Source organism: Cydia amplana, chromosome 27 (genome assembly GCF_948474715.1).
Source record: "Cydia amplana chromosome 27, ilCydAmpl1.1, whole genome shotgun sequence".
NCBI lineage: Eukaryota > Metazoa > Arthropoda > Insecta > Lepidoptera > Tortricidae > Cydia > Cydia amplana.
In genome coordinates, this window is record NC_086095.1 from 3,255,232 (window position 1) to 3,279,671 (window position 24,440).

Here is a 24,440-nt window from a genome sequence, read left to right on the forward strand (position 1 = left end):
TTTGAAAATAAATAGAAACATTCATTTATTGGTATGCACAAACACCCTAATGCCATACCGTCTTCATTCCGTATGGTTGAAATGTCCTTTATAAAGGACACGGCAGAACAAGGATAGCCATCAACAAATTATCTCACGTTTCCTCGTTCCACCTTTATCATTCTACAGCAAACTTGAAAAGCCTGTAAAGTTTTATTAAATTTCTACCAGTAACTCCTAAATATATGAAAAAGATCTTAAGCGCCTCGTAAAACGTACTAACTTATGACTTCATTTCAAAAGATGAAACTTTGGTCTTAGGAACACATGCGCAAGGGAATTTGAAGTTTAAGTGCCACCCCATATTAGCGTCTTTTGAGCGTCGGATTCTAGTCAGCGCTATGGAAAATGGCGTCGCTGCGCAGTTGCGCCAACGTTGCGTCGAGCAGCGGCCATAGAGTTGACTAGACGCCGACGCTCGGGAGACGCTAGTGTGTGTTGGTTCTAACTCGGTCGATTGTTATTTGATTGTTGGTACGTGTGATCTGTTTGGAATAGGCTAAAGGTAGAGGCACTTAGCTGGTACAGGATAGTGGTTATACAAGGTGTCTTTCTTGTATCTGACTGTACCCTGAAAGGTGAACAGTTTCTATTGTGGAACCAACAACGAAAACATATGTCTTATAGCAAATTTTTTTAAGTATGACCTATATGAGTTAGCCTGTGTAATAGGTGTAGGTACTAAATTTTTTTAATAATTACTTTTTTATATATTATTGTTAAATATATTACACTCGTATGTACTATATTACCTAATCAACGACATATAACTATTTTTGATATAACGGCTAAAGAGTATATTTATACTTCGTCTAATATACTTTGCCATAATTATGACATACTCTAAAACATATGTGTGGCTTTCCACCACAGAAGGGCCCTGATGCTTCAAGTTCAACAAGGACGTTTCCATCTGAAATTCCAAAAGAAATTCTAACAAAAAGGCCCTTATTGCTGATGAAACATAAGGACCCTTCTCTAGTGGAATGCCACATTGTTCTAACTAGTTACTAGGGACATGACATAATTATTTCTAGGACTAGAAATAAAAGTAGACCTATACATAGACAAATAAGATGCCTAAAGAATGCATGATCCAATTAGTGTTTAAAGTCATAATGAAGACAAATTGACAGACCGCTGTTTGCCCAATTGATTGGCGTCCGTAGTCCAGTCAATGAAGACGTTCCAATACAAGAGCATTCTGTGTCAAGTATAAGTGGGCTACGGATTTGTTTTGTTATAAACTTTCTTCATTTTGGAAGTTGATTAATCAATTTATCCCAAGTATCCCAACGGAGCCGCAATTGCCACCGCCTTTATCAAAATTGGAAATTAAAATAAAATGTTTTTTGTTAAAAAAGTAATAATCTTTGAGTAAATAATGTGTGCCACAGGGTACTTATAGAAAGAGTGTCGTTGTTGCTTCTGTCGTCATTGTTGTCGTCTTGTGTGTTTAAAGTTCTATTCTATTTCTATTTTCACACGACTGCCCAAAAAAAGGAGTGTATTGTATTGTTTTCAGCGATCATGTTTGTATTTTACCTTTGACCGCTAGTAACAAATTCGGGTACAAAGTCCTCGTTGACTGGGCTATCTCTGCTCTCCAATCAGCTTCTGTCATTTTAATATTTAATAACATTGATTAGTTTAATATTGGGCTAATGAAACTGGTGGCTTATGCATCAGGCTGAATAAAAGGTTTTCCTTTTTTAACCTCGGCCGAGGTATAAATTGCGTTGCTTAGTTTTTTTTTGTTTCCGGGTGATTATTTGTGAAAAAAAAACCGGGCAAGTGCGAGTCGGACTCGCCCACGGAGGGTTCCGTACTTTTTAGTATTTGTTGTTATAGCGGCAACAAAAATACATCATCTGTGACAATTTCAACTGATTATCTATCTGACTATAACACAATTCATGAGATACAGCCTGGTGACAAACAGGCGGACAGTGGAATCTTAGTAATAGGGTCCTGTTTTTACCTTAGAACCCTAAAAAGTGGACTGAACGAAGATTCGAACTATGCAACTAGTCCGGTTGCCTCACAACGTTTTCCATCACTGAAAAGCGACTGGTAAATATAAAATATGATATATTTATACTACCAACCCGCCCCGGCTTCGCACGGATTAACAAATTATACATAAACCTTCCTCTTGAACCACTCTATCTATTTAAAAAAACGCATCAAAATCCGTTGCGTAGTTTTAAAGATCTACATACATAGGGACAGACAGCGGGAAGCGAGTTTGTTTTATACTATGTAGTGATGATATATTATATTTTTTAGGTACTGTTACGCATATTTTATGCTCAACTGACTTATATTTTGCATTCCTTGCCTACATATGATTCAAACAGATGTCAGGAGACATAAAGGTAAAAAGGTTCGTAAAAACCCGGAATGTAATTTCGTACGTAAGATTTTACCTTAGTTATAACTAGCGACCCGCCCCGGCTTCGCACGGATAGAACCTTAACAAATTATATACACCTAAACCTCAAGAATCACTCTTTTGATAGGTAGATGAAAACCGCATGAAAATCCTATTTATATAAATAGTAGTGTGACAACTTATAAAACACAAATCAAAATATTTAATGAAATAATGAAAATCCGTTCAGCAGTTTTGGAGTTTATCTCGAACATATATACATACAAACAGACAGACGCGGCGGGGGATTTTGTTTTATAAGTTGTAGTGATTACGACGGTCTGACTTGACGTATTTTTTTGGCATTTAACGTTTAACTTGACGTTCTGTCATTTTTTTACCCAGGCAAAAAAAAATAAAGAATATTTTTGAGGTAAATTCACTATCGCACAATGGCTGCGACCAGTTTGACACTGACATAACGTGTGCTTAACTTACTTTCTTTGCATCTCGCTCGTACTCGCATATTCATCATCATATCAGCCTTTTATCGTCCCCTTCTGAGCATATAAGCCTCTCTTCGAGTACGCCACTTATCCTGAGCCCCGGTCCTGAGCCAATCTCATCCAGAAGTGACCCGCAATCTTCCTCCTCGGTTGGCAGTCCTCAACTCTGCCCTCTTAAGGTAAAAGGCCGTATTTTCATATAGTGTTCTTTGAAAATACGGCCTTTTACCTTAGGAGGGCAGAACTGTGCGTTTCTCCAGAAACTTCCTGCCTCGCACAGCCAAACTGTGGAATGAACTGTCGCCTGCGGTATTTCCGGACCGATACGACCTTCAAACCTTCAAGAAAAGAGCGTACTCCCATCTTAAAGGCCGGCAACGCGCTTGCAACCCTTCTGGTGTTGCAGGTGTCCATGGGCGGCGGTAATCGCTTACCATCAGGTGATCCGTCTGCTCGTTTGCCTCCTATATCATAAAAAACAAAAAAGAATATCGTTCGCCCAACGAGCCAACGAACGCCGGGATGCATAATTAATTAAGTTAAGGATTAGATATACCTTTTATTTTTGCTTTTTATGTTCCTTTAGTACTTAAGTTTATAAAATAACCTAACACTTTCCTCGGAGGAATCGCTGAATCCTGAGTCACAGGCTTTGTCCTAGTTCAGGAAACAGAGGCTCAATCCAATATGAATCTGCTACAAACCTAATATAAGTTTTTTTGTTTCCTTCTTTTGTAATTTAGTGTAATACTGTATTAGGTTTCAAGTAAATAAAGATTTATTTGTTACCTTATCTTATTGTAAGTGCCACCAGTAAGTAGCAATCTAGCTAGTCGTTTTAAAATGAGAGCGTAACTATACGTTTGTATAGAAAGGCGGTCGTCGCCTTTCCTCTTAAAATGATAAATTTACCGCCTACTCTCCATATTTCCTTCGGTCCCTTGGGCCGAAAGTAATACGTTTTACTAAACGACCTTTGCTTGCCTGATATCGAGAGGCGAGAGCACAGACACATCCTCTAGACTGAGTATAGTAACGCTACCCCCTCTGCCACTATATACGGTAGTTTTACTCCATCTTCGAGTCAAAGTGTCAGAATCCCGTGCCGTGATTGGTCCGTGTCTTTGAACGGACCAATCACGGCACGGGACTCGCTCACCTCGTCCCTCCGCACCCCCGTATTTTTGGCAGCATCGGTTTCATGAAATAATTGCTCTAAACTCCGTCTAGAGGATTCCTAGTCTATGGGCGAGAGCAAATATTAGTTGCAGGAGTTTAATTCAAAATAGATATTATCTGTGATTGTTTTGGAAGTAATTTATGTTTGATGTTGCAAATTTGAATTTGCGAGACGTCGGTTATTTGAAATGTTAAAATTAGCATAACATAAATTTAAGCCCTTTTCCTGTTGATGAAGATAATTAATACGAATTTAGGTCCACCACACACTAGCGTCTCCCGAGCGTCGGCGTGTAGTCAACTCTATGGCCGCTGCTCGACGCAACGTTGGCGCAACTGCGCAGCGACGCCATTTTCCATAGCGCTGACTATACGCCGACGCTTAAAAGACGTTAGTGTGGGGTAGCTCTTAAAGGTATAATCAGCATTAACTAATTTAAAGACGACACTGCTTAACTCGTGGCTCTGTCAGTTGTGTAATTACGAACCCCTATGACTCCGCCATTTTGAAATAATTTTAAAAACTCAACAGCAAAAATCCATAACTATGACATAACTTAGCGACCCGGGCGTCGCACGGGTTACACAAAACCTCAAAAAAATTATACACCTAAACCTTCCTCAAGAATCACTCTATTGATAGGTGAAAACTGCATGAAAATCCGTTTAGTAGGTAGTTTTCGAGTTTATCGCGAACATACATACAAACAAACAGACAGACGCGGCGAGGGACTTTGTTTTATAAGGTGCAGTGATTATTAAAACTGTTCAGTGCTTACAAAAGTTTACTTGTTCTCGCACATTGTATTGTATGATTAGATTAATAATTATTTATATTTTATACTTATTTCGGATAACAAGATCCATACATACCTTGGGGTGACATATTCGTTCAATCGAAAAAGCCCCTCAATAAAGAGAAAAAAAAAAGATCCATACATACCTAATTAATACAATAAATTAAATTAAACTATGATAAAGAAAAGACTTCTGACGATATTTCTACAAAAATATGGTAATATATTATTGGTTTTCACTTTCACAATAAATTCGTATTATTACGGAAACCCTCAAGGTGAACATCAATTACTTATCCATATTTGCACCGACTCCAAAATGTAATAGCCCTCATAACAGAAAGGTTTTATGTCTTTTTACTTTAACTTATTTGGCATACCCATAGTGTACGTAGCCTTATACCAATGTCGTACTAGCGACCCGCCCGGCTTCGCATGGGTTAATAAATTATACTTGAATCATTCTATCTATTAAAATAAACCGCATCAAAATCCGTTGCGTAGTTTTAAAGATCTAAGTATACATAGGGACAGACAGACAGCGGGAAGCGACTTTGTTTTATACTATGTAGTGATTTGCGTAGGTACCTGCAGTCAAGTGTAAAATATGGGTGTAGAGAGCTTACCCAAAAATATGTCCCATAAGTCTTAATTCGCTGACATAAGAGCTATGGGGCATATTTGGGCGTTTTTTAGGGTTCCGTAGCCAAGTGGCAAAAAACGGAACCCTTATAGATTCGTCATGTCTGTCTGTCTGTCTGTCTGTCCGTCTGTCCGTCTGTCTGTCCGTCCGTATGTCACAGCCACTTTTCTCCGAAACTATAAGAACTATACTGTTGAAACTTGGTAAGTAGATGTATTCTGTGAACCGCATTAAGATTTTCACACAAAAATAGAAAAAAACAATAAATTTTTGGGGTTCTCCATACTTCGAACTGAAACTCAAAAAAAATGTTTTTCATCAAACCCATACGTGTGGGGTATCTATGGATAGGTCTTCAAAAATGATATTGAGGTTTCTAATATCATTTTTTTCTAAACTGAATAGTTTGCGCGAGAGACACTTCCAAAGTGGTAAAATGTGTGTCCCCCCCCCCTGTAACTTCTAAAATAAGAGAATGATAAAACTAAAAAAAATATATGATGTACAGTACCATGTAAACTTCCACCGAAAATTGGTTTGAACGAGATCTAGTAAGTAGTTTTTTTTTATACGTCATAAATCGCCTAAATACGGAACCCTTCATGGGCGAGTCCGACTCGCACTTGGCCGCTTTTTTTTTGTTGTCCCCTACACTTTTTTTTAAATTTGGGATTTTTTATGTTATTTCTACTCAGAATCACGAGCTCTTTCTATCCTAATAGGAGAAAAAAAGTGTCCCAAAATTTCCATACATTGCTCGATCTTACCATTTCGCGACCGCCATACAAAGTCTATGAAAAATGGTGACGGAATAGAAATAAAAACCTTAGGACACTTTTTTTCTCCTATTAGGATAGAAAGAGCTCGTGATTCTGAGTAGAAATAACATAAAAAATCCCAAATTTGAAAAAAAAAAGTGTAGGGGACAACAAAAAAAAACGCCCATTTATGAGATAATTCTCCTCAAATTGTTACTCACGCCACTCGCTTTTTTTGACCTATCTTAAACAACGGTTGCATAAAATACTATGTGTCTTTTACCTACATAAAAGGTTCATTCATTCTTCTTTCTTGTTAATAAAAAGCGAAGAATACCTTTCAGCAAATATTGGAAATTTAAGGTATTGGACATTTTATACCCTTCTATAAATATCAAGGTCAAATATTTGAATTTCGGTAAGACCCTAACTCAAAACCTAAGGCCGAGTAAAATCTGCCCTGAGCCCGTACCATGAGTCACTGACAGTGTCAAAACTGACATTTACGCTATTGAGAACGTAAATTTACTTTCTATACATCTCGTTTGCACTAATATGCGAGTACGAGCAGGCGTGTCTCACTCCGCGATTTCGTCGCTTTGCTACAGGTAGCTAAAAGTACATCCGTTCGGCCCCAATTTTGGGGAAAGCCATAAGCCGCGCGTGGCGCTGTCGCCACCTAGCGGCTATATCTGTGCTGATCGTAACAGACGCGTTTTGTTAGAGAGTGAGTCTTCTGTACTTAGTACTATTACCTATTTATTCTGTGGTACGAGCGAGATGTATAGAAAGTAAATTACGTTCTCGACGGCGTTTATGTCAGTGCCAAACTGAGCAAAATAAGTAATTTAAAAGTTTGGGTAACACGCCTTCCGGGAAAGATGGATATTGACAACAAAGATAGCATTTCTTGTTAAGGAAACTTCATTAACGATACCGTGTCAAGGATACATTTTTCCCTGACAAAATTTAAGTTAATTAGTCATTTTAAAGATGATAGACAATTAATTTATTGTTAGCGCCCTCGCCCTAAGGCCGCTTTTCGGCATGTAAATTCTCGAAATTCATGTGAAATCTTATCTCATCTCATCTTCCTCGCGTTGTCCCGGTTTTTTGCCACGGCTCACAGGAGCCTGGGGTACGCTTGACTACTAATTAGTACATATTGACTCACATTTATAGAATGGTCTATCGCGATATTTATTTTATTACCTTTATTTACCAACGTTTCACTTCAGGTTTTCGGGATTTTGCGATAGACCCGTCTATAAAATAAATGTGAGTTAATAATATGTGTTCAAAACGCGAAAGTTTTAAATATTATACTAATTAGTAGTCAAGTTATTGTATAAAATCTGTTTTATCATTATCATTGGACAATCATGTGGTAAATATTGTAGTTTTTTTGTCTTGCTGTATGTATATTATACAGTTTTTGAGTGTTGTTGTTTTGTTTAAGCAATTGTATTTGCTTTTTACAAATCACGTGTAATCAAATCAGTGATGTACATATATAAACAAAAAAACCCGTTAAATATAATAAAAATACAATTGTTATTAAATACAACATCAATAATAACAAACATCGATATTTATTATTATTCATAACAACAACCTATTATCATACCTATTACTATCTCTTCCTGATATATTTTTTAACAAAAATAGTCACTAGAAAATGAACTCAGTTGCTTATACTATAAAGTGTATTTTGGAATCGTTTGATACTCATTTGATTTAGGGGCATACCGACCTAACTTGGCAGCGATATTTATAGCACAGACCGTGCAAGCGTTAAGTCGTAATTTCATAGAAGTTTGACGTTTTAAAAATAACACTTGCACAGTCTGTGCTATCAAAATCGCTGCACGTTAGCTTGGTCTGCCTCTAGGAACAAAAAAAACTACTATCTGATTTTCAAACCGAATGAAACAAGCTAATAACGACTTTATTCTTTTATGTATTATATTGAGACTCAGGAAGATATAGTAAACTAAGTAAACATTAATTTACTCAAGATCTTCATTTCCATTAAATCTACTATTACAGTTATATACTTACATGCCCGTTGTTACCTAAAATTAGTATTATTTATTACATACAATACTAAAACCAACCAAATAAAAACGTCTGTATTAGCAATGAACTAATAATCCTTTTAAAAGTCTTGTACAGTCAGCAGCAGAAGTTGCTAAGCGGGCGAGGTGTTCAAAATTACCTTGACTCGCTCTCATTCTCTTTACAATAAAGTCGCGTCAAGATCATTTTGAACACCTCGCAACTTCTGCTGCTGGCTGTATGTCATAATCGGCAGTAAGTCATAAATTAGTTTTATTCTTAAACAATATTTTAAATTTTCATTTGGTTCAACAAGCTGCTGGGGACTTGGCGTCGCGGCGGCGAGCCCAAGCCGCTGGGGACTTGGCGCCGTTGGCCGTCTCTTTTTTCATTCTTACTGATGTCTCTATCCACGTGATTCTGATAGCTACTAACATTTATATAGCAACTGCTCTGTTTGATCTGTCTCTTTTTAATTCTCTACCTTTTTCTGTCTATATTCTGAATCTACTTAACTAGCAACTAGCAACTGCTCTCTGTTCGATCTGTCTCTTTGTATAACTCTCCAAAAACTTGCTCTCATTCTCACTGTTTTACTAAACTGTCTTTGTCATGTCTCTTGTATATCCTTACTAAATGTAAAACGGATTCTCATCAGACTAAAAATGAAAATAAAAAACCAGATGCCACTGTTTTTTTGCCAGTTTTTTTTAAATAAAAACCAGAAAAGCCTTAATGTGTTAGCTACTTACGCTGGGATGCGGCGGGTGGTCCTGCCCCTTGACATTCTGCAGCTGCTTGTTGTGCGCGGTCGGCGTGCGGTCCCCGGGCGCGGTGGACGCGCCGGCGGCGGCGCCGGCGCTGCTCCCCGCCGGGGACTTGGCGCCGGGGCTGCTGGTCGATGTTGTCCTGGGGAGAGATGGCCGTTTAGTGTTACTGGACAGGCTGTTAGAGAGAAAGGAAGTAAGGTTGGAGGAAAGGTAGAAAGGAAAGAAGGAAGAAAGAAAAGAAAAAAAGAAGGGAGAAAGAAAAAATAATAATAGTAGTTTGTGTTACAAGTAGGGCTTGCAATATCCGCCCATTTTTCATATCCGGATATTTCGAATATTTATTATTTTACTATCCGGATATCCGGATAAAACGGATAATTCGAATACTTACTTTTTATTTAATAAAACTCACATGAACTTAATAAAAAGTGTAATATAATACAATTTTACGTACACAAGGCGGCGTAGCAGCAAGTATTAAGCAATTTTTTGGCGATCTACCATTTTATCGATGCTTTTAAGTTGATGTGCAGTGCAAGTGCAAATATTGCATAGATTGACGAATCCAGCAACATAGAAACTAGTTTGATGTATTCAAAAGGTACTTTAATACAAGATACATTAAGTAGCGGCCCCTTTTTCTTTAAATATCTTTCGTTAAATTGAAATAATCACGTTTATTTAGCCCCTGGGCGCTAGTGTGCACGTTGATGGGCTCTTAATACCTACGCATGACTGTGTTGAGTTGCCACGTGACGTGATAATGGCAAAATGAAATTATACTCACCAAAAACTAAAAAATATTTTCGGCAAAGATTTCTTACACAACCGTTAAGTTTAATTACTTGATTAGATATGATTCTTCGAACAGGTGACACAAACTATGTTTGTAATAATTTACTAGGGTATGGCGATACTTCAACTTCCATTTAATATTGGCAGTCTGAGCTGTGAAATTAATTTCATGGACTGCCAAGGTTTTCATAATATTTAGAGAATCGAATATCTTCTAACTGTTGGAACAGTATCTTCTTGTTGAGATTTTACATTGCATTTAAAGTCAATCAAGGCTTTCATTACAGATTTATTCAAATAAAAAATGCTAAAACCTTCATCATATCTGCTAAACCCTACTGCATTTCGTTCGGCAGTTCAATACCTATAAATCGAAATCCTCCTCCGTTAGACTCATTTTGGTTCTGTTCGTACTTTGTTAATAATGTATTCGGACTATTTCGGACGCTAACAATAATGACAGCGCATCACGTTTAACAAGAACACTGTACAAGTACACTCAAAGTTACTTTTACGGGGCTAAGTCGATCTGCATAAGAATATCTCAAATATCAAAAAAATAAGGGAGTAGTTGACAATAAAATTGAAATAAACAGTTTTTATAACGTAAAAATGTATTCAAATAATTAAAATCAACCGACAACGTGATTACCATTATAACTTTAAACGTTTTTAAAATAGTTTTCTTTAAAATTTTAGTATTCCAATTATTCGTTTTATCCGGATACCAAAGTCATCTAAATCCGGATAGTAAACAGGACGGATATCCGGATAAAACGGATATCCGGATATCCGGATTGAAAGCCCTAGTTACAAGGGATCAAAATGATATATTTCCGTCAAAGACGTACATTGAATCCTGAGCGTAATGAGAGATTCAAATGTTAACGCCCAAGACGAAATAATTTTGATACTGTGTGACGTGTGACACATACTGCTTTTTACATCAACTATGAGGAAAATAAAAAAATCTTAGTGTTGACACAAATTATTATGTTCCATAATATTAAAAAGAATGCAAAAAATAACAAAAACAGTGTCCTAGAACAGAAAAGTGCAACTTTGATCCCCCCCTAGTAGGGAAGGAAAAGCCCTATTCCGAATAGGTGATGTGAAAATGATAATTTTTCACAGATCGACCTTAACCTATAATGAGCTCAATAAGGCTTGTATTGTGGGTACTAGACGATGATATATAACTATATAATGTTTAGTTATATCATAGAGAAAAAAATACATAGAGTGCTCACTCCATACATCAGTTTTAGTACCAAAAAGACTATTAGCATCTAGCATCGAGTAGCGGAACTATCAGTACTGCTACTGCAGTCTGTTGAAAGCAAACAATTTAAAACCATTTAAAAAAAATGGCTTCTTAGTAGAGTCTTCTACAACATGAAAGAATTTGACGATTATGATAATAAATAGTGTATGCATGTATTAGTTTTGTTATTTAGTTATAGGTTAGTCATTAATATATTGTACGTCCGTGATGGATATACTGTTGGTTCCTAATTGTATTATGTCAACATCTTTGTACGCAGTTATACAATAAATAATATCTTATCTTATCTTACTTGACAATAGATGTAACAGTACTGATAGTTCCGCTACTCAATGCTAGATGTAGACACTGAAATTAATAGTCTGAACTGATGTATGGAGTGAGCACTCGTCTTACTATATTTCTCTATACAAATACAAATACAAATAATTTTATTGAGAAAAGTATAGTACAGTGGTTGCTCTTAAAGACTATGTTTATATATAAATACTTATGAAAACATCTTAAACTTAGGAACAAATTATTTGTGATGAACACACAACGCTCTTTTCTTGAAGGATTGAAGGTCGTATCGGTCCGGAAATACCGCAGGCGACAGTTCATTCCATAGTTTAGCTGTGCGAGGCAGGAAGCGCACAGTCACAGGGCGGACACGCCATACATCAAAAATGAATTGCGTTTATATGTGTGCGCGGCACGTCTGTACACGCGTCATTGAGTATCTGACGGAATCCTGTCATGCTCTCAGTAGAGCGACTTACGCACACATTCATGTCGCGGCCAGTCGCGGGGCGAGGTAATCCGGGTCGGGGCGGGGCGGTGCGTGTCCGTTCTGTATGATAATACTATTACTTACTTATTCTGTGGCACAGTTGAGGACTGCCAACCATCCAAGTGGTAAAGATAGTAATGTTGTCGCCTAGGGCCCTTTGCATGATTTGTTCCACTTTTCCTTTACTTCTTAGCATTATTACAAAGTAAAAATTACTTACTATTATAATACGAGAATAAATGGAGTGCCTACTGTGTTATACAATCTGCAGAAACTCCCTCATTCTTCTTAATCTACCCAAATTACTATCTAAACTTGAGTCATTATCGTTATTTTTTAATTTAAACTTCCACCGACACAATTTTCTTCGTAAATTACTTTCACAATTGTGTTTTATGTTTTGCACCATATTTTTTCCAAGCAGCATTTTAAGGTTATTAAATTGTACAACGGGACTTAATCGCGTATCTAAGTTTTAAGATTTACCTCCGACGTTTTGATGACGGCGTTGTCCCCGTGGTCTCGGAGAAGACTGGCTTAAGTTGACATTAGCATCTTCTAACCGCGCGAGTTTTTCGAACTACCCGCACTTGGTCTTGTTTATCCGCTTGAACGTTTTGCGCACTAGGACACCGAGACCACGGGGACAACGCCGTCCTCGAAACGTCGGAGGTAAATGTTAAAACTTAGATACGCGATTAAGTCCCGTTGTACAATTTAATAATGTGTAAAAATCGTGAAAGTTTAAATCAGAGCATTTTAAGGTGTCTATAAAACCATCCAAATGCAAGCCAGTCTAGTACCTCAAGGGTTATGTACATACATACATATAATCGCGCCTATTTCCCGGAGGGGTAGGCAGAGACCACGGATTTCCACTTGCTATGATCCTGACATACCTCTTTCGCTTCCGTTACTTTCATAACCATTCCTCATACACGCTCGCCGGCTTAGGGTGCTCTAGCCTGTCATTTATATCTCATAGACTAAGGAACCCTCTAGACGGAGTTTAGAGCAATTATTTCATGAAACCGATGCTGCCAAAAATACTGGGGTGCGGGGGACGAGGTGAGCGAGTCCCGTGCCGTGATTGGTCCGTTCAAAAACACGGACGTCACACAAACACACTTTGACTTGAAAATGGAGTAAAACTACCGTATATTTGTGGCAGAGGGGGTAGCGCTTCTATGCTCAGTCTGGAGGATGTCTTTTTTGTGTTTATATCTTATCTGTGGAACAGTTTTGTTTGCGTTTCATCGTTGTTCGATGTACATTGCCGCTTTTTGTTCGTTTCCTAGGGATACCATACTTTAGTTTGCTTCACATTGGTACTGACATATCCAGCTTGACAGACTATATGTAATACTCACTCAAGCTGCGCTCTGCAGGATCCAAGATGGCGATACATGGAACAAAAAAGGTTTGTATTAGTGGTCGTATACAAAATAAACTTATATTGATACGTACACGGAAAGTAGCACGGAAAGAACATGTCTAGTAATTTTTTTCAAAAATGAGATTTTAATCTCAAAATGTAGAGCTCTCAATGAACTATTTGTGACAGCTTCTTCACCTCTGTAATTAAAAATATAATTGCTTTTTTCTCACTTTAACTGTGTGTGTCTGTCTCTCTCTCTCTCTCTCTCTCTCTCTCTCTCTCTCTGTGTGTGTGTGTGTGTCTCTGTGTGTGTGTCTGTGTCTGTGTGTGTGTTTATCTGTGTGTGGTCGGTGTGTACCCGTCCGCGGTTTCCATTTCTTTCCGCTATTGCGTTTTGCTAGATTTATTGTGTCTTCTTTCTTTTTCATTTGGTACGCAATGGGTGCCGTTTGTTTGGGATTTAAATCATTATAAAATGAGGGTAGGAAAAGATAAAATGAAATGTTTTTAATGTCGAGTGCCGTTTGTAATGGATTTAAATCATTATAAAATGAGGGTAGGAAAAGATAAAATGATTTTCTTAATGTTGAGGCCACTGGTATTACTGGGGCCACTGGGGGACTAGCCAGGATGACAATCATCATCATCTTCCTCGCGTTGTCCCGGCTTTTGCCACGGCTCATGGGAGCCTGGGGACGACCCTCTATGGAAAGGGTTTGTAAGTTTCACAATAAAGCTTGTCTAGGAGAATTTAAATGCCTAACAATCAGGTTTTAAAGAGCGTTCCAGGGGCGTAACCATATGTGGCAACGAGTGAAAAAAAAGTGGATTCACCCATACATGTAATAGGTAAGTATTTTTCGTCGATTTTACCTCTATTTTACCTACATTTGCAATGGATAGTGGTTTCAGGTTCTAACTCAATTGAAATAGGCTTCTAACAATTTCCTTGTGCATTGGACCGAATAATACTCCAATCAACGAAGATCCTAGTCTTAACAGGAAACTGTACGGTCGAATAGGCTATTCTAGTTTTTTTTAAATATTATATTTAAAAGACATAATGTATTCCTCATCATGCATGTACAGTCGCCATCAGATAATATTGGAGCGGTCAAGGCGCTCACAAATATCTGAACACGCCTCTGTTGTCAAGGCGTTAGAGTGCGTGTTCAGATATTGTGAATACCTCGGCCGCTCCGATATATCTCAGGCGACTGTACCTAGCTTCCTTTAATAACAACTTTGTGTTGTTTTGTTTATACGAGTATTATTGTCAATGAATATAGGATATCAGCCAAATTGAACAGAGAATTGGATCAAAACTCATCCGCGTCAAGTCGTGAACAAATTTCAACTGAAATTTCAAGGAAATACTTTCGTAACATGGAGGTTATAACCAAACGGAGTAGCCATTAACATTACAGGCGTTCCCCTCTGTCGAAACTCTATGACCAATGGTCATACACAGACATAGGAATCCGTAGGCAAATCTTCTTGACAGGTAGGGACTTCCTATATCGATGAACTCAATTATCGATGCTCGTTCTATATACTAGTGATCTCTCAAAGGTTTGCTTGTAAAAATATGTTTTTATTAAAAGTGTAAAAATCAAATAAAACAATAACTCAATTCGCTTTGATTGACAATCAATCAATAAAGAGGTTGAGATAATATTGACCATTTTATAGTGCAATAAGTATTACGCCCTACCTTTATATAACCTAGGGATTATTTAAAACATGCTATGTGTGAATTTCATACTTAAATTGTCTTCAAAACAATAGTTACAAAAAACACACAATGTTAGGGGCGATCACTAGTATATAGAACGAGCATCGATAATTGAGTTTATCGATATAGAAAGTCCCTACCTGTCAAGAAAATTTGCCCCTATGTCTTGTCATATTTACACATTGGCTGACGTTTATCTGACACCCCGCAAAAATCGGCAGTTTTGCACAGAAAATTACAGTCTCTGTTTGGTTATATCCTCCAAGTTTCGTAACAAAGTTCTACATCATTTGAATAATATATGATATATGTTACAAGTTTGAGTTCCTTCTTTACACAAAGGAATTGTTATTTATCTTAATTTAACACCAACTGCAATGTATTTCGCTAGCAATCAATATAAAAGTAGATACGAACGAGATTCCTTGCGAGTGAAATGAAAATATATGAGATAAAATTCAGATACGAGTTGTAATTTGAGTTTTATAACTTTAAATAACTTATGACTTATGACTTAACTAGCGACCCGCTTGAACTTTGCGCGGATTAACAAATTATACACAAACCTTCCTCAAGAATCACTCTATCGATAGGTGAAAACCGCATGTTAATCCGTTCAGTAGTTTTGAGTTTATCGCGAACATACAAACAGACAGACGCGACGAGTTTATTTTATAAGTTGTAGTGATAATCGCTCTGAATGAGCGGCGATGCTTTTATACTTAGGTATTATCTACGCGGGTGTGTTAAAATTATGTTTTACTTATATTTAGGTTAAAATAGTTGTAAGGTTGGCAACGCGCATGTAACACCTCTGAAGTTGCAGGCGTCCATAGGCTACGGTGACTGCTTACCATCAGGCGGCCCGTACGCTTGTTTGCCACCGATGTGGTATAAAAAAATTGTAAATCTCATGCCTCATTAATCGGACTAGGTGTCCGTCAACCTAGCCGGTCTCGTTAGCTCGCCGTTTGCCTGAACTAGTTAGTCTGTTAGCCATTTGTCCGCTGCCCGCAAATCACAGACACCCATAAGATGAATATATAAAGTCTAAGGAAAAAACGTGCCCGGAAATCAAGAAAACGTCATTCTCGGATAGATGGCGCACACACCTTAGTATGAGTATGAGTAAAACGTTTATCCACATATATACATTTTATTGATAGTTTTATACATTTTAATTTTGAGTTTTAATCGTGTGTCGATATATGGCAGTAAATTTACTGTGACTACAAAATTTACTATATTATATAGTAATATGTAGTAAAGCTAGTACCTACCTTATTACTAATCGGACTAGCTGCCCGTTAGCCTAGCCGGTCTCGTTAGCTCGGGTGTTTGCCTGAACTAGTTTAGGTTAGCCGTTTGTCCGCTGCCCGCAAATCACAGATACCCACTAGAGTTACTAGATACAGCACTCGTTGTCAATTTGCACTCTCATTCTAAGTTAGTACCTATAGGGCGCGGGACGAGTTGTTTGACTAAGATGTGGCCTTGCTAAGTTTAGTTTTTGGTTTATAGTTAATATTATGTATTTTTAAATTAATTACATCAGTGTGTTTGACAAGCAACGTCAAACACACTGATGTCAACGTACGTACATTGAAGGCAATATTTATTTTGTATGAAAAAGAGGAAGCCTAAAGGATTCATAATTTTAAAAAGTTGCTGAACAAATGTTGGTCAGTTCGAGGAGTACAGCCTTTAGTTTAATTTATTGCTCCTGTTACAGGAAGGACCCTGTATGTACATACCTATGAGTTTAAAATGTAGCAGTAGAAAATGTAGCTACAATTTTGGTCATCTATTACGAATATCAGAATTGAGAAGATAATACTGATGTCAAGATTAAATACATAGGTGACTTATTATTAAGGTTGATACATTGACTCACAGGTAAGCGTTGACATACATAGTTAAATATAAGTTTAATTGACCTTTTCCAACAAAATTTCATGCTAGATATGAAGCACATCATAGAGGTTTAGAATGTATTGGCAGAATGTTCCGTTTTTACAAAACAGACATTCTGTTACTTGCGTTCTTTGACAGGCTTGTTTTTGCTCCCGCGATAACGATGTATGCTTAGTATAAGCTCCATTTTGTAGTTGAAATGATCTATTCGTGTTAGTCTACACCACAAATCGACAAATGCTAACAGAGTCTGAGCCTCAGAGACTGCCTTGCGGTCCTTTAATTTGCGGTCGATATCTTGACGCTCAGTTTATCAGTCATACCGCGGTATTCGGAAAACAAGATCCGTTCTAGACTAGAGAACGATACGATATGTAATAGATACGTTGTATAGATTTCAACTAGTTCTCTTTTGCAGCTCAATTCGGGCAACAAATGTCACTTTTACGTTAAAATATCGTAATAATACTTATCTTGTGCAAATCGTTCAAGAGGAGATCTCCAGAATCGCACAAATGACAATTTGACAGGCTGGATCTTAAAAATATCGTTGTTGTATCTTGGTGATGTCTAATAGATGTCTAGATCAAAATCCAAATCGGGCCCATATTCGAACTTTAAGATACGTCAAATATAAGATATTGAAACGATATATGAATCGGATATGTCAGGGTCAAACAAGTGTAAAAAGTGACGCATTTGTGTGAACAAACGTCACTTGACACTTGTTTGACACAGACATATCCGATCCATAACGTTTCAATATCTTATATTTGCCGTATCTTAAAGTTCGAATATGGCTGTATAACTCGATTCCTTACGGTTGATATATTCGTTTGTATAACTCGATAACTTAGGATCCTGCGCTTAGCTACTAAACTAGATTACCTAGAGTACCTAGAGTATACCAGACTAAAGTGTACCGTCAAAAATCGGCTAGACTAAAAATAAACTAGACTAGAAAAATAATAAATTCTTAGAAGATAGTGGGTGCCCAGGTGACAATCGCTTGGGCACTCTACATATGGATATCATGGATATGTTGGATCAATTCTTCGTTATGGTGTAGTTTTCTGGGGCAACTCTACAAACAAAAAACTAGTTTTTGGTGCTCAAAAAAATTGTGTTCGCGCCATCTGTGGTATAAAACGAACTGAAAGCTGTAGACCTTATTTTAAAGATCTTAATATAATGTCATTGGCCGGTCTTTATATTTATGAAGTGTCAGTTTTTGTTAAATCAAACCCCGATTTGTTCCCATTAGTGTCAGAGAACTCTAGGAACAGGCGTTTCAAGTACAAAATTAACCCAGTAGCTGGCAAAACTGCGTTTTTGCGAAACGGCATACTGGGTATGGCCTCTAAAGTATATAATCATTTACCAGAAGAGTTAAAAGAGTTACATCTATTTAAAAGAAAATTAAGAAAATTAAAGGCAGAGCTAATTGGAAAAACATATTATAAAATAGAAAATTTTTTCAATGATAATTTTTAATGTAATCCGATTTAAAATAATAAATTAATAATGTAATATAACGACATATAAGATGGAAATTTATTTTGTATTAACTCTCTTCCTGTTCTATAAATTTTGACTATATAACATTATAATTATTTTTACTACATATTTAAATAAGGAATAATATGCATGCACTAGAATAATAGAATAAGTAGTTAACTAGGTTAAAACAACTCTAATTTTCACATGCCTAACGGCCGAATGTATTAAGGTTCAGTGTCTTTATTGTAACATCCCATGTACCATATGTTCTTGTGAATAAATGATAATTCAATTCAATTCAATTCATAGTTTTAATTTACTTGCTTAATAAGTACTTATACATTATACACATCAGTACCATTTCCAGTGATATACTTAATTATACCTAATACATACCTTACTAAGGCCTGCACCATTTCACTAACCCGGGGTTAACCGGTTAAACCTGGAGTTACCATGGTTACCAGTACACTTAGACACTAGGTTAACGGTTTAACCGCTTAACTCCGGGATAGTGGGATGGTCCAAGTGGGCTTTAGTCTTAACACCATTAGAAGTTAGAACCTCCCCGAGTGTTTCATAGTAGGTTAAAAGGTCACACTCAGATTCTGACAAAAGTACGCATCAATTTTCCAGCTAGCCCCATAAACTGTATATAAAGAAATCACTTTTTACGCTAAGCGCGCCATACGTCACGGACGGAATTAGGGACGGGCATAAGATAAATCTCACGCTGTCCGGGACACGGGGCCTTGGACCCGTTTTAGGGTTCCGCGGGTAGACTAATGGTGTGAAGGTTCTGTTTTATCTACAGACTAATAGCCTCTGAAATATTTGTATTCTCATACTAACTTCTCAGCCCGGGCCCTTTTAGGGGATGATTTCCGAAGAAAATTATCACATACTATTTATAGGTCCAATATAATAGGTACATACATAGGTAGGTGCGACTTTGGAGAGAAATCTCGCACTGTCTGGGACACGGGAGCTTGAACCCGAAAATGTGAAATATAATACCATTCCCCCCTTATCGAAGTATACCAACGAAAAATTTCTGATATGAGATTGACGTGCTCCTTCCCCGCTAAAATAGGCAGACTGTTTTGTACAGATAATGGCAGACAAGGCGTCTCCAGTTACTAAATGCTCTAAGCTAATACCTTTAGGGCCACCCTATACTAGCGTCTCCCGAGCGTCGGCGTCTAGTCAACTCTATGGCTGCTGCTCGACGCAACGTCGGCGCAACTGCGTAGCGACGCCATTTTCCATAGCGCTGACTAGACGCCAACGCTAAAAAACGCCAGTGTGTGGTGGGCCTTAGCGCATTGACGTATATCTCAGGACAGGCCTCACGGGCACTAAAAATAGTACTAGTTGGGAACTAGTTCAGCGGTGTCAGCCAATTCGAGCCAATCGTGCAGTCTAACGCAACTAGTTGCGACCTATCGCGCGCGTGATGCGAACTCATCAACCAATCGCGTTGTAGCGGTGTCACACCGCTGTACTGGCCCCATTCATGCCCCATTTTTATTCCCCGTAAGGCCAGTCCTGAGATATACGTCAATGCAACAGTTTTCTTATTGGCTCTCAAGTTTGTTCCGATTCTTCATTTTCCGAGCTTATCTAGATTAGAATCTATCGATTTGTTGATCTTTCAGATTGTTAAAGCAGTAACGGGATCAGTTCGCTGCTGTGTTTAGGGTTCCGTAGAGATAAAGGAACCCTTATAATTTCGTTGCATTATCCGTCTATCGGTGTATACTGTCTGGTTTATTTCGATATTTATTTACATAATAGATATATACAGATTTATCAAAACCTGACAAAAAAATGGACAACAAATAAATAAAAATGGCCCAAATATACACATAAAAATTTCTCATTGATAGACACAATAATAAAATTGTACCTACCTACATAATTTTTTTTTTTTCACGCATAGTGGATCTTCTTACCCGCCGACCCTTTAATCCCAGTCTACCCTACCCTCCATAAATAAAGAATTACAGGCCTTCACAAATTGACTAAGCCCCACGGTGAGATTATGAAACAAGAATGTGCCCTTAAACGGCTCCCGTTTAAGGGCACATTCAGTATCGAGAAGATTTTTTTTTGTCGCGAATATATTTTTTGTATGTTCCTCTAAGTCAGCCAATTAACCCACCATACAAAGACCAAACATTTTTCTACTACTTTTTCCGAATTAGAACACGATACCGATGATGCTCTTAAACGGATCCCCACTCTTTTTTCACACCTTGTATAATATAAAAATACTTAAATAGGTATATATCTACATAACTTAGGGGCAAATATCTGAGCTCATCACACAAATAAAGCCCTTACCCTAGTTTTCTGTTAGCCAACAAGTGAGAAAACCTTTTATTCCACATACAACGTGTTTACCCGAAATACGCCCCTCCCAGATGTCCTTGAGGTGTAATAATGGAGAATAATAAAACAACGCCGCAATAACAGAGGCACAGAGCCTAACTAGCCTTGAACCAGAGACCAATAAATTATAAAGACATACTAAGGCTTAAGGCATTTTTATGTGGTGTTACATTTCCGTGCTCAATACTGCCTGGCTAGAAAAAACTGTGGTTCCCAACCAAATGTATACCTATATTTCATTCATAATAATGGTGTCTTTCAGCTTTCTATCATTAGTAGATCTAGACTGCTGTTTTAGTCAGGTGTAATCACAGAGGGCCGCCGCAATAACAGAGCGTAACTAGGCTTGAGCCAGAGACCAATTAATAATAAAGGCATACAAAGGCGTTACAGATAGCGTTACATTTTCGTAAATTTTTGTCATTGCCTACCCTACCATGGTAAATATTACGTGGTTAGAAACGACAGTGATTCTCTACCAAACTATTGTCTATAATTATGTTTTTCAGTTGTTTACAATAGTTCCAAATTAAATGCTCTTACTTTTCTTCTTGCACCATTTTTATTACATCTCTGTTTAGCCCTATGGCTGACTGGTAGAGAATGCCTTTAGGCATTAAGTCCGCAATTTTTAAACAAATAAATAAATATAATTATAAAGATTACACAAAGTGAATACATATTATTGGTAATTTTAACAAAGGTTTGAGTTTGACAACTTTATCTCTTTAGGTGATACTGTAAAAATTTAATATAGGTACATTGCAGAGATTGACTCTTTTTATTATTTACCTGTCTCTTAAAACAGCCTAATTGTGCCTGGGACGTGTCCGGAGAATGTATCTAAATTACTAATAAACAGGGTGTGGGTTGGGGTTTTAAATACAAAATTCTATTCTTTACATAATTAATGTTTTATTTTTTTGACATACTAGCTACCCGCCCCGGCTTCGCACGGGTTTACAAATTATACATAAACCTTCCTCTTGAATCACTCTATCTATTTAAAAAAAAATCTCATCAAAATCTGTTGCGTAGTTTTAAAGATCTAAGCATACATAGGGACAGACAGGAAGCGACTTTGTTTTATACTATGTAGTGATTATGACTTTATGACATATATTTCTATGAAAATATGACTTTTATTTCGACTCTCTATCCCTCACTTGTTCTATTCAAATCGTTGCAACTTCTATAATAGTCCTAATAATACCTAAAAATACCTACTCTCAGTGTAAAAAGTAACAGTGGACCGATGCCTTTGATGTTTGCGTAAATTCCGACACCGCACAAGACTCAGTAGGGTTGTCACAGACTTTTACATTGCCCAAAATAACAGTAACATTTCAAATATGACACGCTAGCCCCGTAAGTAGTACCGAGCTACTAACAATGGCGATGTATGCAGCTCGGGTGCGCGCGGTACACCCCTTGCCCCTCGCACCCCGCACGATTGCCCTGTCTAGACGGCAACGTTGAATGTCTGTATTGTTTTATAGTCTGTGGCAAGTGGCAATACGCAGAGCAGGTAATAACGCGATTTCCTGTCTGTCATGTTAACTGGTCACAATAGACGTTGTGTCTATTTCCTAAGTGTCATGTCAAAGGCATACACATGGCGCCTAGTCTATTTAGACATTAGCTTAGAAGTCTGCTGTCAGTTGGATATAATGAATACATGTAGTATGTGTTAGGTAATATACTCCGTACTGAAATAGTCATATGAACTCACAATAGTTATTTGTTTTACAAGGGAGCAACGGCTTGTACTAATATATAATACCCGAGTCAGCGAAAAATTCCAAAATTGAACCATTAGCGTAGCGAGTAGTTCGAAAAGTGGAATTTTTAGCGTTGCGACTTGAACAAATTGTGTCACCGAGTGGAACACGAAATTTTTCACCACACCAACGCGACGAAATAAACTGTAAAACATAAAACAAAATCAAATCAAAATGAACGTTAATAAATATTAAATGCCAGTTGCACCAACCACATTTGACAGACTGATCAACGTCACCCGGCGCGCCGCGGCGCTTTACTATGAAACTTTCCATACATACAAATTTAGCGAACTCTTTAACGATACGAACAGTTTGGTGCAACCGACCCTTATAATTCAAAATCATCATTCAAAAGTCAATTTTACCAACCACATAAAGGAAACTCAAAATATGCATCTTTACTACTTTATTACATAGGTATTAGGTAGGTACTTGCCAAAACACATACAAACTGTTATGTAAGTAATTAAGTAACAAGGTAACAGATAAAGCTAAAATGGCCACACCTGCCAGTCCTCGCGGCAAAGGCTAAAGTAAATGTAAATTATACACCCCCTCATTTAAATAACGATGTAAGTATACCGTAAATAACGCAATGTTACACATACAGTATGTCCTTTACAAGACACACTACGTAAATACACCATTTCACTCTAAGAACGTCCTAAGATGCATGAAGGCCATGAATATATGTCCTTTACAACCGAAGTACATAATTTACATTTTTAAAACGGCGTAAGTGTCATGAAAAACATAACGCCGCCTGTCTGCAATACGGCCACATCTCTAAATTTATAATTATTGGAGATTCAATCTTAATTAAAAATAATAAAGTTAAGTTTCCTTTAAACATTTTGGTGCCCAAGTGGTGGTATTGCAGGAGGCACCAAACGATAAATCTTTACGTCCTTTACAACAAATGTTACACAACTTTTAATGAACATGTTGTCAGTGACACAAATAGCGGGTATTTTACGTCTTTTTGAAAGTGATATGGTGTGAAGTAATTAACACCAAACACAAACATGAAACGAAAAGCAAAAGTGTGACACACAATAACAGGGTATTTGACTACTAAAGTCTATTTTTTTATTCGGTAGACTGAATTGACATTTCATAGTATGAACATAAAATGTCACGTTCAAACAAGTATGTAAGTGCGAAAGTGACGGGCATAGTGACAGGCGGTGAAAATGGAACCCTGCAGCTGCGCCCGCTATTTCTTTTTTCGAACTGTCAAAATAATTTGTCGCTATAGAATTAATGTAAAATACTAGTAAATGACGTCACGGTTAAGTTACCTACTTTTTATAGTTCTATCTTTACCTCATTGTGGATAACTACCTATGCTAATCATAAGATTTTAAACCACTTTATGCCAAAAAAAGCTTACATCATTTTTGAAAAGAGCTCTTCAAACTCTTCAAACTGTCGGCTCGATTTTTATCAAACATATCTAGAACTCGTTTTCACGTAAAAAAAAACCTCATCGAAATCGGTCCATCCGTCTAGGCTTGGCCTATTCCGTCTACTAGCCTTTTTCTCGAACAACGAACAAAATTGATAATTTGAATAATTTCATCGACAAAGCAGCGATTGCTTTTAGTTTCAGCAATCAAAAGGAGATGGTTTTTTCCTACGATTTAAAAGAAAAGAAATATACGCTCGTGGACGGAATAGTCCCTATAACGGAATTAGCCACATTGACCTCAGCTAAAACAATTGTTTCAACAAATCATACTCTAAAGGGAAACAATAG

The 24,440-nt window shown here is 37.3% G+C and overlaps 1 protein-coding gene across 1 annotated transcript in view; it reads right to left on the reverse strand.

Moving 5' to 3' along the window:
- Nucleotides 1-24,440, reverse strand: part of LOC134660534 (synaptotagmin-7) — a 569,193-nt gene that overhangs the window by 29,722 nt on the left and 515,031 nt on the right. The window contains exons 4-5 of the mRNA XM_063516310.1: nucleotides 13,347-13,358; nucleotides 9,107-9,263 (exon numbers count right to left, since the gene is read on the reverse strand). Of these exons, the coding sequence (XP_063372380.1) occupies nucleotides 9,107-9,263; nucleotides 13,347-13,358 (169 nt within the window). The remainder of the gene's footprint in view (nucleotides 1-9,106; nucleotides 9,264-13,346; nucleotides 13,359-24,440) is intronic.